The sequence below is a fragment of the Gavia stellata genome, chromosome 6 (assembly GCF_030936135.1).
Source record: "Gavia stellata isolate bGavSte3 chromosome 6, bGavSte3.hap2, whole genome shotgun sequence".
Lineage (NCBI taxonomy): Eukaryota > Metazoa > Chordata > Aves > Gaviiformes > Gaviidae > Gavia > Gavia stellata.
The window spans coordinates 27510059-27526660 of record NC_082599.1 but is presented as its reverse complement, the minus strand read 5'-3'; the positions used below and the strand labels follow the sequence as shown (position 1 = coordinate 27526660).

At 40.8% G+C, this 16602-nt stretch overlaps 1 protein-coding gene across 1 annotated transcript in view; it reads right to left on the bottom strand.

The window, feature by feature from the left end:
* The window catches only part of CASD1 (CAS1 domain containing 1), a 34149-nt gene extending 27475 nt beyond the window's left edge, over positions 1–6674 (bottom strand). The window contains exon 1 of the mRNA XM_059818595.1: positions 6542–6674. Within this exon, the coding sequence (XP_059674578.1) occupies positions 6542–6674 (133 nt within the window). The remainder of the gene's footprint in view (positions 1–6541) is intronic.
* Positions 6675–16602: the final 9928 nt, after the last annotated feature.

The window sequence follows — 16602 nt, the reverse complement described above, 5'->3', positions numbered from 1 at the left end:
ATAATTTTTCTATAAACATTTTAAACCTATGGGTAGTAAACTTCAGAAAATGTTAATAATTACATGGGTGATAGAAACATATCCATATTTCCAACAAATATGGAACTAGGATCTTTATAATCCTGCATGACCACAGATATTTCCATATAATTCTTGCATTAACATTGGCAATGACGTTGCTACTCTAGTTTGTGAGCTGATACTCAGCTGTCTGCTCCTTCACAATCCACCCAAAAAACCAAAAAGGTAAGGTTCCCATCTATGAAGCTGGGAAAATGTTACAAAAAGCATAAACCAAAATGCATGTTTGAAGTACAGCTGACACCCAAAACTCTTAGTTCTCTCTTACTTCAAAACTCTAGCTCTCTCCTAGTTAGGATGCATGAAGAACATCTCAGATATAGGAGCACAGACAATGCACCTCATGTATGCTGCTTCTTGAAGAAGAATATAAAGTCAGCTTGGAGGAAGGAAGAAGTGGCAGCTGAAGAAATTTTCTATCCTTACTGTCCTCCCTGAAACTACTCCTACCTGTTTTCATGAAAATCAGAAAAAGGCAATGTAGAACAGACTGTATTCCAATTGTTACTCTTTGGCTCATTTATCCAACCAAACCCAGCAGTGGTAACATAATCAAGTAGTATTATTTACCATGATCTAAGGCTCCTCAATCCCTCATTTCAAAATGCAACTCTAACAATCAGACTTATTTTCTCTCCTGGAACTTCAATAACTTACCACTGCTATTGCATCATGACTCCTGAAAAAGCTGGAATAACATGAAGAATTATAACAGTCTTGAAAAAGATCTAGATAAACATCTCAGAGTCATAGGTCTGGGTTTGAGTTGGTTCTCCGTGAGAAACCCACATGTGACCTACTCCTAACATGCACGATAAACTGGCTTTATTATAACTGCCATTCTTTACTCCCTATCTCTCAGTTTTGGGAGCTCTTGGTCAGGCAGATTTTAACATAGAGAAGAAAAACGTGTTTAAAATTTAAATAAAATACATACCTATGGTGATAAACTCCTATTTTATCATCAATAAGATCATATTAATCACCCCAGGGCAGTTCAGGAATTCTCTGAAATTGACCAGTAATCTCTCAAGCAAATCCTTCAGATACCACATATCAAATCCACACTTCCTTCCTAATAGCAATGCACATGCACTATCCATGTCAAACTGATTAATTACTGCACAGCAGCAACAGGATGTGCCAAACAGCCAGATGCAGAGAGCCACATGCTTCTGAACATTTAAAAGAGCTCTTATGAAAGTATGCTGAGACCACAGATGTAGGCTGAACTCAAGAGGTTTCCAGAAACCTAGTCTCTGTAACTTTCCTATCTTTCAATGAGTACAGGTCACTCCAGGTCAGCAATATCATCTTTTTTTCCAGTCAGTGCCTGTTTCATTATTCAATACAGTGCCATTTCTGAAAAGATTAAAGAAAAGATCTTCCAGAAGCAGTTTACCCATGCCTTTCTGCTCCTTTTCCCACTGCTGCTACTCACCAGACAGCTGCTGATCCTTCTGCCAAAACTTCTGCAAAAGTAGCTCAGAATACAGCAGATAACACAAAAAGCCGAATCTTTATCTGTTTTTAAGTATGTTTTAAATACGAGTTCTCACTCATGTCTATCGTGATTTGTAGACCACTATCAATCCTTCCTCAATCAAGTTTTCAAGACTGAAGTATCTTAGGTTACTAATTCTTCATAGGAGAGCATGTTCCATATCTTGAGTTCATGACTCAGGCTTGGTAGCTCCGCACTCCATGGCACTCCCATCATAACTACCCACAAATAAAACAATCCTCCATCCTACAGTATGTTTACTGAAATAACATTCCAAACATCACACACTCTATACATTTTAAATACAGAGATAATATTTTAAGCCAGGAGTTATGCCTTCTTTCCCCACTCCAGATACCAAAAATCTTACTATTTCCCCGAGCAACGTTAGAAAGCTCCTAAAACTCATCAGAAGCATTACTGATGTCTGATGTCTTTCTTTAAACATATAGTAGATGTTTAGGGGGGAAGATAAGGGAGGAGAATAAAACAAGACTAAAACAGCAGCCAAGAGGGTAAACTGGAGGTTACAGACAAGACAGTGCCTCTGGAAATGTCCAAGTCTTAGGAGATGAAATACACAGCAGCCAAAGAACCACTCTGATCTGAATATACCACACCTTCTTCTTAACCATTAATGAGATCTTAAAAGAAAAAAACAAAACAAAAAAACCCAAAACCGGAGAAAAAGAAATCTGTCATTCTATACACAAAACACAGACCATTCTTTTTAAGCTCCTCCTTTTTGCTTTGCTTAAATTGCCCTTCCAACATACTACCTTTTATTTTCATCAAATGTTGCACTTAGATACACTGCGGTATATTTATACAAAGAGTATAATTTCTCTGAATTTTATTATGCTCATTATTCTAATTTATCATTCCTCAAAATCATGTTTTTTTCCATTGAAATTGTAAAATCACAAAAATCTTTGTTCAGTGCCAGAACAGACTATGTTTCACAGCACTTTCTCTAAAAGGCACACTCTCTATTTCGAAGAAGTGGAAATTCAGTTGGTCTTTATTATTCAAAAATGTAGTTTTAAACAGTATCTATCACTGCTGATTTTAAGAATGCAAAATTTTAAATAAAAAACTTATTTCCAACAAGGTTTAGGACTGTACCTTTGAAATAGAATTGAAAAAATACACAGCACTAACTTCACTGGGTAGTATATTAACATTTAGTCCAATTAACTCTTCACAGAAGCTGTATGCAAGTTAAAGACGGTCCTTAACTTCTCTTAAATCACTTTAAGTTTCGCAAAAAATGTAGGCGACCCCTAAATATGACAATCTCCCTGAACATGAATTTGACCTTCCACAATCCCAGTCCAGCATTTTTTCATGCAAGTAACTTTTATACAGGCAAGTTTTACTGGGAAGTGCAGTGGGCTGCTCCTATCTATAATATATATTTGCATGACTGCGGCCAAAATTAGCTGAAACCTTTACATGTAAAGACAATCACACAAAACAAAATAGTTCTAACTAAAGTCTCAATCATCCAAAACCTCCCAAAGGAAGCCAAGACAAAAACAACCGCTTTATAAAACATGCATATTCTTAACTTTAATTGATGCCTTGTGAACTTTTCAATATTGCAGTGAAAGAAGAAAAATAGATGGCAATCTGCACAACATGGGTTTCTAAATTGAGTGTGATAAACTAGGCTAACTACCAAAAAGTGAAAGCATCCAATTGCCACTCATTTGAAATCTCAAAAGTACAGACATATTGCAAGCATAGAGTATCTTTACATTAACACTTTCACTCCTACCTCGGGATAGTAAGAAAAAGGAAAAGGTATGAAAGAAGAGGCCTTTATGTGCTTTTATCACTTTCAGAATGCCTTTATAAAAAAAAGAAAGTTTTAAAGGTAACTACTATCTCTCAAGGAGTCTTTGCATACCCTTGTTTGTCCCACAGAAAGAAGGATTCACGGACGAACCTTCTTCACATGTAGCATTCTATGTCTGGTTATATACATTATTTGTGGCTTTTTCCTTCTGGCTGAATTGTACAAGGGGAAAAACTGCAGTTGGACAGGCTAGAAGTCTCAACACTGTCAATGTGCTTCTGTGGTATAAGTTTGATTTTTTTAAATAATAGAGGACATGAAATGACAAAGTATTTTGACTTAACACATAATTTTTCTTCAAAGTCAACTGTGGTCTTTGCCATCCTTTATATACCCTAGAGGACACTTATAAACCAGGATCTTGTTTGTATCATCAGACATGTCTAAATCCATGAACGACACGTCTAATTTCAATCTAATTTTCTCCATTATTCAGAGAGTTGCTGTTTCAACTAATGCAAACGTTAGGTTATCAGTTTCTTCAGATCTGAAAGATCCAATTTTGGGAGGGAGAAAAAAATCCCCACACCTCCCACAAAACAGATTTCACCTCTTTTTGTTCATATACAGCTCGCTCTAATTTCCTCCATATTCCTGGACATCTATGAAAGAGAGACAGTATGCACATGGATGGTTAATCCATTGTTAAAATTCTTGTTTGCTTCACTGTGTCAGAGCATATGCTCACATGAAAGAGCTGGTCTTGCCTGCTTTCCTCTTCCTGACAACAGCTAACAACGGATGCTCAAAGACAAAGTATAAAAGCACAGCAAACACAGAGCAATCCCTTCCCTGGCATGGCCCAGCTTTCACAGCCCAGCAACTCTGAGCCAGAAGTGCAGCATGTTTGCAGCCCCACCTCATCCCCTCTCTGCAAATCAGGACAACCCTTTTCAGGGTATTTTTGGTATAAAATCTTGGCAACGTATTTCAAAATGTCTTGTGTGGAAAAAAAAATGGTATATTCTGATCATTTTAAATGTACTGCCTGCTAATTTTATTTTTCAGTTGATACTTTTGTGTTATGACACAATCACAATGAATTTACCTTCCCCCAACAATTCAGAATATTTGAGACCATTACCAGGTCATTACCAGGTCTCATTACCAATTTTCTATCCAGGCTACAGAATTTTAATCTATTTCACTACTTCATGTACAGAAGCTGTTTCATTCTTCTGCCATTTGTGTTGCTGTTTTGTTCATGTTTTTCAAGCTCTACTACACCAATACTAAGAGGGGGTGACCAGCACCACTGACAATAAGTAAGGTACTGTTAGCTTTAGTTGTGCAATATCACAGTGAAATTTTCTGTTTTGTTTTTCATTAATTGCCAAAAATATCCTAATATTTGCTGGATTTCAGATGTTTGAGATCACTGAAGGGTTGCAGAATGATCTTTCAAACACCTCTGCTTTTTATCTATCCTGAAAACGTTTGTATTTCTACAAATGCTCCACCCTCCTTTTCTAAACTATTTGTGTCTTTTGAATGTTATTTGTTCAATGGAGCACAAACTGGTAACTCTGTATTCACTCTCACTCTGTGTCCTATCTTTTACACAGTTACTGGAAAGCCTCTCTCTTACCCTATAATAAAGAAACTAAAAGCCTTAGGCGAAGGAACTTGTTGAAAGTTTTGTGAAAATCCATTCAGACTATATCAACTTACAGAAAGGTCTGCAGATTCTCACTGTTTTGCAATTTGTGACTCAACCCCCTCATTAACTCTCCCATCATATATCATATTTATGCACAGTCCAGTTTCCTTGTAATCTGCTTGATATGGCAGTCGCTAATTCCTTAGGCCAGTCTCACAATCCCTCTTTAAAAAAGCATCACATTTGCCACCCTCCTTCCATCTAGTTTTGCGACCGATTTGAGCCTTAGGGAACACAGCGCAACAGGCAAGTTCAATGACTTCATGCTTGAGCTCTGTAGAATTCAGTAAATGGTTCTGTGCCTTGCAACTTAGTACTATTCAGTTTATCAGACTGACATGCCAGCCGGCGGGTGAATCTAGGGAACTGTACCCATATTAAAGGCTCCCTACCCCCTTTCCCACTTCCACAATAAACTGCCTCAGCCCTGTCTTCCACAGATGCTGGCAGCAAGTGTTAGAATAGGACACCAGTTGTCCTACAGTAAACAGAGCCCTGGTGACCTCTCTCGGGATCAACTTTTTGATTTACCCACACAACCATTGTACATTTTTTCATGTGAATCAGAAACAAGAAAAGATATCCTTTAGCAGTGCCATTAGCATTCACGGATCATGCCAAGATTCACAGCTTCGGAGCCAAAACAACCCAAAAGAAGAGGAATCAGCAGAGCTCCCAGCACCGCTGTAACTGTCGTGCACCCACGTGCAGCCCCGTCACGTTCACCAGCTACAGTCTCCAGGTCTCGTCCACAGCCACTAACAACATGTGAAACCAAACAAGTCTTTATTTTGCTTCATCCACTAAAAAGGCCGGATTTTGTTACGTTTGAAGCAATGGTTCAAACGGTAAAAGAATATACACCAAGTCGTATACCAATTAAGATTTTAATTACTAATTGCCAGGTAAAGGTCATTAATCATCCTGTATGGGAACAAGTGACAGGGGAAGAAGTCACCCTCTACCCCTACAACTTCACCTGCAGCCACACAGCTGCTACACACACGGCAGGCAAGGCCCCAAGAGTTGAGCTGTGCTCACAGTAAAAACATCGCACCGCCATAGACCCCGCGAACCACACACGCCCGAGCCGCGGGGCCTCGCCCGGCCGGCGGGAAGCCTGACGCGACCCCGAGGCCGGGCCCTGCAGGGCCCCGCGATGGGGGCGCCGCGCCGGCTCCCCGCCGCCGGGTCCCCGGCGCCGCTCTCCCAGGCTCGCCTCCTGCAGCAGCCAGCGACCTGCCACGCCGCGCTGCCCCCCCCGCCCCAGCCCGCCGCGGCGGGGGTTACGCGTGTCGCCCCCGCCGCAGCTGCTCCGGGCAGCGTGACCGCCGCTCTACCTGCACGGCCCCGGTCCCCGGGCTCCGCCGGGGCTCCGCCTCCCGCTGCCCGCCAGCCGCGGCCCCCCGCGGAGCGCCTGCGGCCGCCCCCTCACCTCGGTAGCGGCGGGAAGCGGCGTGGCAGGCGGTGAGGAGGAGGACAGCGCCCAGCGCCAGCGCCTTGGCGCTCCTCACGCTGAAGTAGTAGTTGATCTCCCGCTTGCCCAGGGTGTAGGCCAGGGCCGCCATCTTGGCTCCTCCATGACAACAGTGTGCGATGGAGCGGGCGGGCGCAGCGGGGCAGCACTGGGTCCCCGCTGGCGGCGAAGGCAGATCCCGCCGCCGACGCTGGCGGCTGCCGCCGTCCCCACCGCCGCGGCGGAGAGAAGCCCGACACCCCGCTGCCGGGGCGGAGCCGTTTCCTTCCTCCTAGCGTCGCCGCTTCCCCTCGGCCGCCAGCGGGCGGCCCCAGCGCTCGCTTCCCCGCCCCGCGGCTGCCGGCTCGGCGCGGTGGGCCGCCGCGGCGGGCGTGGTGGTGCGGTGGATCCCCCTGGGCTCGGTCCGAGGCCCGCGGCAAGGCGGGGACCCTGCCGGCCCCCGGCGCCTTGCTCCTTGCCGGGGGGTCGTTGGGGCTGTGCTCCCCGAAGGAGTACCTGCGTAGGGTGCTGTACCTGAGCCGGTACGTGACAGCTGGCACTGGGCAGTACTGGCTTTTTTCCAAGAAATGCGATTTTTAAACACTCGTCACTCTTCAGTTGACATGGAAGTGGTCAGCCCGGCATGGGAGACGTTGACTCCCTCTGAAGGCGGGTGACACCGTACAGGGAAGCTGAAACACATTCGCAGATTTACCCGGGTTTACGGGGGGGGACGGGGACGGGACGACCGGTGCGTGTTGCGAGTGAGATGCTGAAATCTTACAAAAGGGAAATCCTGTTCCTCCGCAGGCGGTTACCTGCCTCGCACCTGGGGAAGGGTGCTGGGCAGCAGGTCCGCTGGCCGAAAGGCGGCCCTGCCCAGAGGCGGCGGTGAGGAGCTGCCCGCCACCCCGCCAGGCCCGGAGCACTGCCGGCGGTCACGGGAGCCGCATTTCCACAAAACAAAGTGACCGTGGTGTGTAAACCATGTAAACCATCTATAAAAACCCACACAACTCAGGAAAAGTGTGCATTCGCATAAATATGGGAAGTGAACAGCAAGCAGTCAAGCCTCGGGTTTGTGATGAAGTACTTACTGTGCTTGGCAGATTTTGAAATACTTCTCCCTCAGATCCAGCAGAACTCTCTTCATTAGCAAAAAAATGAATGGAAAAAGGTTTTTTTAACTGAGCACGTAAATAATAATAATCATGAATTAGCTGGATTTTGAACACAAAAAAAGTCTGGTTTTCATTTCACCATCCTTCTATTTCCCGGTCCTCCAAACAACACTATTCTAGATGTTCTGCAGATCATTGCATTTGATTATTCATTTAATAATACGTGAAAAAATAATTGGGGAAAAAAAAGAAATGAAACGTATGAAACAAAACCAGGAAGTCTACACACTGCCAGCAAAGTTTTATTTTCAAATCCTATCTGAAAAACAGAAGACCTGAAAGCATTATACAGACCTAATGTACGTACAAGATCTGAGTTCTAAGTGTTATTCTGATGTGCACTGTTACTATGTATTCGATGTATATGCCATTTCCACCCAACCGATGTCTTTACTATCTGCCAACTTGTAATCTATATTTTTTCTATTCAATTCAGTCTGTTAATTCATTCAGTTTCTGAGCAATTTTTTTAAATAATAAAAACACTTTACTGTTTTAAAGTGCTCAGGTTTTTTTCTCTCAGGGAGAGGGGAAGGAAAGGCACCAGGTAAACTCCCAAGTGTACAGATTTGTAGTTGTTGGGTTATTTTTTTCTTAAAAAAACCTAATAAAACCTCCAAAATGAACAAACCAAAACCACCCCAAACCTGGTCATAGTATGGATTCTTTTGCTCCATAAATGAAAAATTCCCATTCATGTATTATTTTTTGGTCATGCAGCATTCAAAAAGTCAAAAATTTTCAAAGCCTTCTTACTGTGAACAAACTAACTTTACTATGTGTTAAAATATTCCTGTTAGTTTTTAGCTTTCTTTGTCCTCATTTCACATATTTCACAGCTGCAAGCATTTTACACTTTAGGAAGCAACTTAAACATTTTTTAACAGTTTCTGTAACTGAAAGTATTCACTAGAATATTTTTTGTAGTTTTTTTGCACTGTTGCTCATTAATGATTCTTAAGAATCTTATGAAATGTGTCTTTCCTGTAGTCATTTAGGACTGCAGATACTCTTCTTCATTTGTTTTTATAACATTTATTCATGAACAAGTAAGCCTTTTCATCCAACGAAAACATACATACTTCAGCCTGTCTCATTCTGCAATATAACTGTGTGACGTTTGCTGGCTATGCTGCAAGCCTGCAAGGTGCATTTATGACTGTGAGTGTAGCTCCTCAAAACCTACCCTGGTTATCGCTGCTACTCTGAGTGGTGTAGATGAAGAAAGCACGGAGTTCAGCTGGAGCTCCTGGAGAGTTGACTCAGCTTCTCAGTTAGGATGGCTGCAATACTTAGCAGCAAAATTCAAATTTTTCTCCCCAAATTAAAAAAGATAGTCTCTGGGGAGAATTTCACTGATCATCAATTAAATCAACATCTTCCTATAAAAGAACAGCAGAAATTAAAAAGGTATCAAAACAACCATACTTTTGTTTATAGATACCTCAGAAAATTACAACATCCAGAAATAGTAACTCTGTCCCACAGCCTTTGGAGGGCTGTTTCAGATCTGCCGCCTGCCGCTGGAAGCCCCTGGGCAGTCCTCATTTGCTCTGAAGCACTAACACTGGCCTTCAGTGATGCCCGAAAAATCCACGTGTGAATTACATCTCTATTACTTTAGGACTGTACAAATGCATACTGATAATATCTTATTAAGAGAATCCACCTGCATATATTAAATATGTACATGGGTGTGAGCAAGACATCTGCTTTTGCTTCACCGCTCCTTTGAAGACATTGCTTCATTGCTTGGGTGTTCAACAAGAGAGATCTCCTTCATTTCAGTCAGCAGCTTTTGGCTGAAGTGCCATGAGTTAGGAAGTGGTTTGCATGCGTGCGGTGTTGCTTCTTACAGGTTTTTCACAAGCTATTTGAATTTGGCATCATTACACATACCTAAGTAATTCACACAAAAACCACTATGTATAAAAGACCTGATATCAAAGGCTAATTAGGGATTGCTAAGTACCCCATGAAACCGACTCCAGACATGAACTATTATTAGCTAGAAGCAGCTTTGTGATTTCCATTATATACCTACTTTATTTTCCTGTCTGCTGATAAACTTAGTGTGCTGGAAGTAAACCACAAGTCTGCTAGCTCTTCTGATCAGTCACACCTCAGCTTTTGGTGTGCAAATGCTAAAGCTTCGTGTTGGCTTTCTGCTTGTTCTGCTGGAAGCACCAAAGGCCATCAGTGGGAGGGGAACACCTAGAGCAACCACAGAGAGGAGACCCAGCAAACAGAGAAGCAGTTTCTTTGAGAGGCAGAGGAGATGTGACACTACTGCACGCATGGGATAATGGCTATGAATATTAAGAGTGAAAAGCCACAGGAGGGATTTCAGATTTCCATTTTCTACAGATGTAGCCTTGGCTTAACTGAATTCACTGTTTCCATAAGAGACTGTGGCGTTATGTATGGTCACTAATGACAAAAGCTAAAAATATTACCATGATTTTTGGCTGCTCTATTTCCCCTATGTGTCAATATAATAAAGCAATCAGGAAAGATGGGCTTCATCTTGCCTAACTCAACCCACTTGTAGTGAACCAATCTATTTTAAACTAATCATTGACCTCCCTCTGTCGAACTTTTGGAAGTAAGGCACCGGTAATTTACTTGTAAGTTAGAATAAGGTGGATGACTTACCATTAGGAATGGAGACTCTCAGTTGAATTTTAATAATAAGTTTAAATTGGACAGATGTCATTTACACAGGTATAATTTAAGTAAGATAATTCTTCCTTTACTGTTTCCTGACTTTGCTTGGCAGGCTCAGTGTAAATGGAAGGAGAACTTTGTGCCATGGGTCAAACCTGGTATGCACCTACGAGTTTACTGGTAAGCTTAGTTCACAGTAGATCTCCTTCTCTGGATTTTCCTGTTTTCAGCATTACAGCTACGTGTAGCTTCTGCTGTCCTCAGTCAAAGGCACAAGGCAATCCTAAGGACTGTAAGCATTTAAGACCTGGTAAAGTGACTAGTATAGAGTCAGCTATTACAGAGAACTGATGTTTAAACACTCCCGGTCAGAGGAATACTAGGGCATTCTCATGTGATATTTTCCCTTTAGAGTTTTTATATGCTTATAGGAGTGGACTTAATTTTTCACAAGTATATATAGTAAGGAATATAGGCACCAGAGCTGGAAGAAAAATTATGATTTACCTCTAATCTGTAAGTTTCATAAGGAAAATGTTCATATGTTCATAAAGAACATACTGCTTGTTATGTACTAACTGGAATATTCCCTACATTACCTTACAGGTTAAGTGTTGAATAATTAATCAGTAGGATCTGCCATACCCCAAACCATATCACGTCTTAATTTAATTTGTGCAGCATTGTCAGATTGCTCTGGTCATATTGTAATACCAGAAATAAAGCTGTATCTCCAACAGATCCCTGGGCAGAGTAGTATTTTCAGTGGTGCAGCTTTTGCTTCAGCAGCTTTTGTGTATTTGCCAAATGATGGAACCAGACATTTTAATTGCTGAGTTTTCAGCCTCATAATGGCAATCAATCTTTCCGTAAGCATCAAGTTTCCATGTGGTTGTGCATGCACGGTAGCCGTCTATTGCAAATATTTGATTGCATTAATGAAAAGGGAGTACAGAGAGTAAGAAGTTTTTTTCTCAGTGGACCCTGCATACTGTCTTAGCCAAATACTGAAACAAATATGCCACCAAACCTGTAAGATCTTGGAAATTCTATCACAAATTACTACTTTTACAGATTTTCAATTTAGATTAGTTTCTTGGTATGCAGGTACTATTTTTTTCTATTTTCCCCCTCTCTTTTCTTGACTCCTGGTTGAGAGAAAACAGCAGTCATTGTTAGTTCATTGTCAAACTGAGTTATTCTTTTTTCATCAACACTTAGTTTTCACATTGTTCCTCTTCCTGGTTCCCCCTTATGCTACCAGATGTGTCTCTTTAAAATTCAGGATTCTTTATATTTATGGGGCAGTCTTTGGAAACCTACACAGCCACTGTCCAAGCTGTGTCATCTTCATGGAGCATTAGAAGCCTTCTCAGATGTGTAGACGTGGTGCTTAGGGACATGGTTTAGTGGTAGACTTGGCAGTGTTAGGTTTACGGTGGGACTCAGTGATCTTAAGGGTCTTTTCAAACCTAAATGGTTCTATGATTCTATGAGTCTTCTGACTGCCAGCAATACAGATGCCATCCTGTAATTACCATGTTCTCTTTAAAACAGAAAGTCAGCATCATTTCCACTTCTATCAGTGCAATCTCTAGTAAAAATCATTAACACTAATCACCATTAACGTTCTGTGCAGTACATTAGTAGTCTGTCTGATACTGGTCCATTAAAAAATACTTAGCCTTGACTTCAAAAAGTCCTACATCAAAATCTCAGGCAGCTTATGCTATAACATACCCTGCCTCAACAGTCACCTTTGTCACAGATGTTAGATGGGTGTACTCTGATAAAAAGGCCAGGTACCTGTGTAAGTGAGAGTTGATTTTCATTTATTGATTACCCTGACATGAAGCTGAGAGGCAAGGAAGTTCCAGGAAGAACTTTACAGAAGGTACTAATTAGGGAATATAGCAAATGAACTAAAACAATGCAATAAAAGATTGCATGAAAGAAATACATAGGCAGAATAGGTTTTAAAGTTTAACAGAAGGGAAAACAACTTAGTACTGATTGTTTCTACATTTTAAAATGTTAAAGAACATTAGCTAAAGAAATGTTGAAAAAATATTAGTAGGTGGTCAAACTGTTAAGTCTTGTGCAAGATTCAGATGATGAGCTGTAGGAGATTAAAAACTCAGTGCATCTTGAAGTGCAAACATCTGAATGAGCATGGGATTCATCCCAGAGGAGCAATGCCTGGGTGCACATCCCTTCTAGGGATTAATATCTAATCACTGATAAAGCTGCATTACTACAAATCTAACAGGAAAATATAACTGACTTTTCATCCTGTCTTTAGGCCAACTAGTTACAGTCTTTAGCCTAATTTTTATACTTTGTACAGACTGGACCAATCTGGTCTTAGTTTATGTTTCTCTTTCCCATAATATCATCTCGAAATACTTTAGGCCTAAAGATGTGGTTTCTTAAATATAATTTATAAGACCTTAGAAGTCCTATTAAAAGCTCTTTAAAAGTCTGTTGACATGGCTACTTGTCCTCTAGCACTCCTTGGACAAGCTTCACTCTTTCTGCTCTAGGAGGAATCTTTTCGCTCTGTGCTTCCACAGCATCTACTCTTACAGCTTTGTTCATGGCTTGTGCCTATTGATACTGCTAAAGAGGTTTGCATGTTACAGGACCTTTGGATGTGTAGATGGCATGCAACCTTCCAGAAGTTGAGGAAACGGCACAGGTTAAGGAAAAAATATTTGGTAAGAGTAAGAGAGAGATCAGGCTGGACTTGGTATGAATGCTGCTTGAAGGTAAAGCATCTCTGTAAAGTGATTCTCTTCATTCCTTTAATGCTTAAAAAATCAGTTCAGTTTTCAAAGCCTGGAGTCTGTAATGGGGTCAGCAATCAATATAGGGCAAAACACAGCAAGGAAAACAGTATGTTTGACAGGAAACCAGTCAAAACCTAGAAAATGATCAAAGGAACATCATGAAGAGGCAAGCTAGATTTCCTGGCAAAACAATGTTCTCAAGCATAAAAGCAGTATAAGGCAGGAGTGACATTTTGAGAGTTGAAGATGGGTAAAAAGCTGGAACACGAAGGTGAAGCTTTTCTGTTAGAAAAGAAAGTGAGAAGTGAAGCAGCTACTATTGCCTGCAATGATGCCTGGAACACTGGGGTAGGAAAATATGCCGGTGGGTAAGAAAACACTGAGATAGATCGGAAACTAAATCCTTTGATCCTTGAGCCTGGACAGAGGCAAACTTCAATGTCACAAAGGATATTTGGCTAAAGAAAAATTCAGGACAATGTAAGTATTAGTGATGAATGAAGTGGCATCTCCTACTGGCTATGAGAAACTGGAAGAATGTTCCACCAGGTTTCAGACCCCAAACCTAACCAACCCGTTTTTACTCATGTATGATTGCTACTACTTTTGTGCAATTCAGTGTTTCAGAACCTCTCCAAAATAATAGAAAGTAAAATGTTAAATATGCCTATGTCGATCGGCAAATACTTGACTAGGTTCTTTAATGCTGCTGGAGGGAGGCTGCACAGCATCCTTCGTCTGGTCACTGGGAATACTCCAGCTCCGCAGAGCAACTTTTAAACTGACCTCAGTCAGCAGCCTTCCCTTCATGTTCTCAGCTGATGTTGCCTATCCAGCAGTATTTCAGGTAGTGGAACTGGGTGATTGTGAAAGTGGCACATATTTCACTGGGGAACCAGCTAGGAATGAGCTATGGAGTTTATAATTTAAAAGCAAATATAAAAATGGGAAGGTCTGACTAATTTATGGAACAAAAGCTAAAATGGAAAAGTCAAAGTATGAGAAGCTTTATTTGTGAATGAAAAATTGTAATTGACTGTTATGGACACCAATGCAAAAATACACTTTTTTGGAATTACTAAATGTCTTGTCAGCTCTGATTTTTCCAAGCAACTGATATTTATACCCTTGATTCTGTAATGTTCTTTTAGGAGTGAAAACCAAGCTGTATTAGAAATGGAAGAAGTCAGTTTTTATAAAGATATCTTCAGAAGGTCATGAACTTGATATAACTCTGGATCTTTAAAGTTATGCTAATTTCCCTGGTTTCTTTAAATGAGTTTGAAATTTGGTGGAACTGGGAATGCTTGACTGAGGTCAGGGAGGAAAATATCTCTGTTGTTTTTGATAGCGAGAGATCAAACCTTTGGAGGAGGGCTCTTTTCTCACTCCTAATAGGGAGAACCTGCCAGGCAATATAAGTTCTCCAATAGGAACATTCTTATTTATTTTCCATTGTAGTTTCTTAGTGGAATTTGCAGGGTGCTGTTGAGTAGCTTTTGCATTTAAACACTGAATTACTTAGATCCTATATGAAATAGTCTACTACAATGAAACATTGTATTGTAAGGTTTTTTTCAGCTGGAAGGATTCTAGGATGTAGGATTATTTAATGCAGGGTAGCTCTGCTACTTGGAATCAATGTTTTTAGGAAGGTAATTTTATTTTAGGATGGATTTTTTTTTTATTACAAAGATAATGGTAACTACGGAATCTCTGTGGTGTAACTGGTTAGTGTGTTCGGCTGTAACCAAAAGGTTGGTGGTTTGAGCCCACCCAGGGTCAGGTTCTCCCCTTTCTTCTGCAGGGGGGTTGGAACTAGATGATCTTTAAGGTCCCTTCCAACCGAAACCATTCTATGATTCTATGAAACTTTGGAAAACAAATTCTCTGTTAGCCTCAGGCTCATTGAAACACTAGTTTGCTGAAGTATCAGCAATGGATTAACAGACTAAAATATTTCCATGGGTCATTATTTAAAGATGAAATTGCATAGAAATAATTAAATTTAAACACAATATTACAGAATGTTCCTTAGGGTTCATATTGTTCTGTCATATCTGTTTGTCTATATGGTGCTCTGTTGGGTTGCTGTGAGCTCTAATGGGTCTATGTAATTTTATGATGTTGAAATGTAAGCATATATATAAAAAATATGAACATGGGCTACTGTGCACCTCAGGCTTAGCAAAGATTTGTCATTTAGGAATTAACAGATAGTTGAGTAGTTGTGCCATTTCCAGAAATCTTGTGTAAAAGCCTGGTGAGTTGGAATCTGCAGGACAGCTGTTATTGTTTGCTTTTAGCTTTAAATCTCCCGTGTATGGCACACATATTAATAATTGCTCTAATGACAGGCATATGGATCTAAGTCTTTGATGTGATGTTTTTGCTTATGCTTTAAAAACACTTGTATTGAGGGGCTTAACTAACAGAATATGACTTTCTCTAAAGCCTAAAACCAGAACAAATCCATATGCAGTGAAACCACTGAAGCCAGTAGCTCTCTGGCTACTGTCTCTCTCCTTCAGCAGCTCTCTCTTGTTATCATTTTATGAATCAGACCTTCTCTCACAGGGAAAACTGATAGGGTTCTCTCTCCACTGCCCATCTGCCTGTTTTCAGGGCACGTGCAAGAATTTAATCTTTTTGAGATGTCTTCCTTTCTATAGTGCTGGAGCATAAGGAGCTAAATACTAGGAAAGAGGCAATCAAAATGCTGTTTTCAAAGCTGAAGGCAAAAACTCTACCATACTATCGGCTTGGGAGCAGAAAGCAGACAATTAGCTGGGAAAGAGGTGAACCAATAGCCAAGAAAAATGCTGGCCTTGATCTATATGCAAAAGAGCAGCGAATAAAACCAGAAGAGATCTTTGGTCTTGTCTTTTGGCTTTGACAGAGTGCTTCCACTCTACAAATAAAGCACCAGTCTTAAAAACACCTCCTGGTTTTCAGAAGATGGCTCTATGCCCTCAAGGTGGCAGAAGAGTGCAAAGCGACTTGCAAATGGAAAAGAAATCCCGGTTGTTTTTCAACACGCTAGATCCAGATCATACTAGATAACCAGTTTAAAATTGTTATTTTTTAGAAGATCATGCTGTCATAAATTTCAGAGCTTCAGATAGTAAAAGGCTATGAGTTTAACTGAAATACCTATTAAACTTTGTAACCATGCTAAGAAACAGATGAAGGGGTCAATAAGAATCAATACAATTATTTTTCATGTTGTGTTTGAACAGTGCACTATCATGGTTGTGGCAAAGAGGTAAAGGAATTGTTTAGACAAAGCCCACAGAAAACAGCTACTGAGTTGTTGCATATGCAATTTCCACTGTATTTATGTAGAATTAACATAGAGAACAGGTTTATAAACTGACCTTCTGGAGCAGAGGCTAAGGAGAAG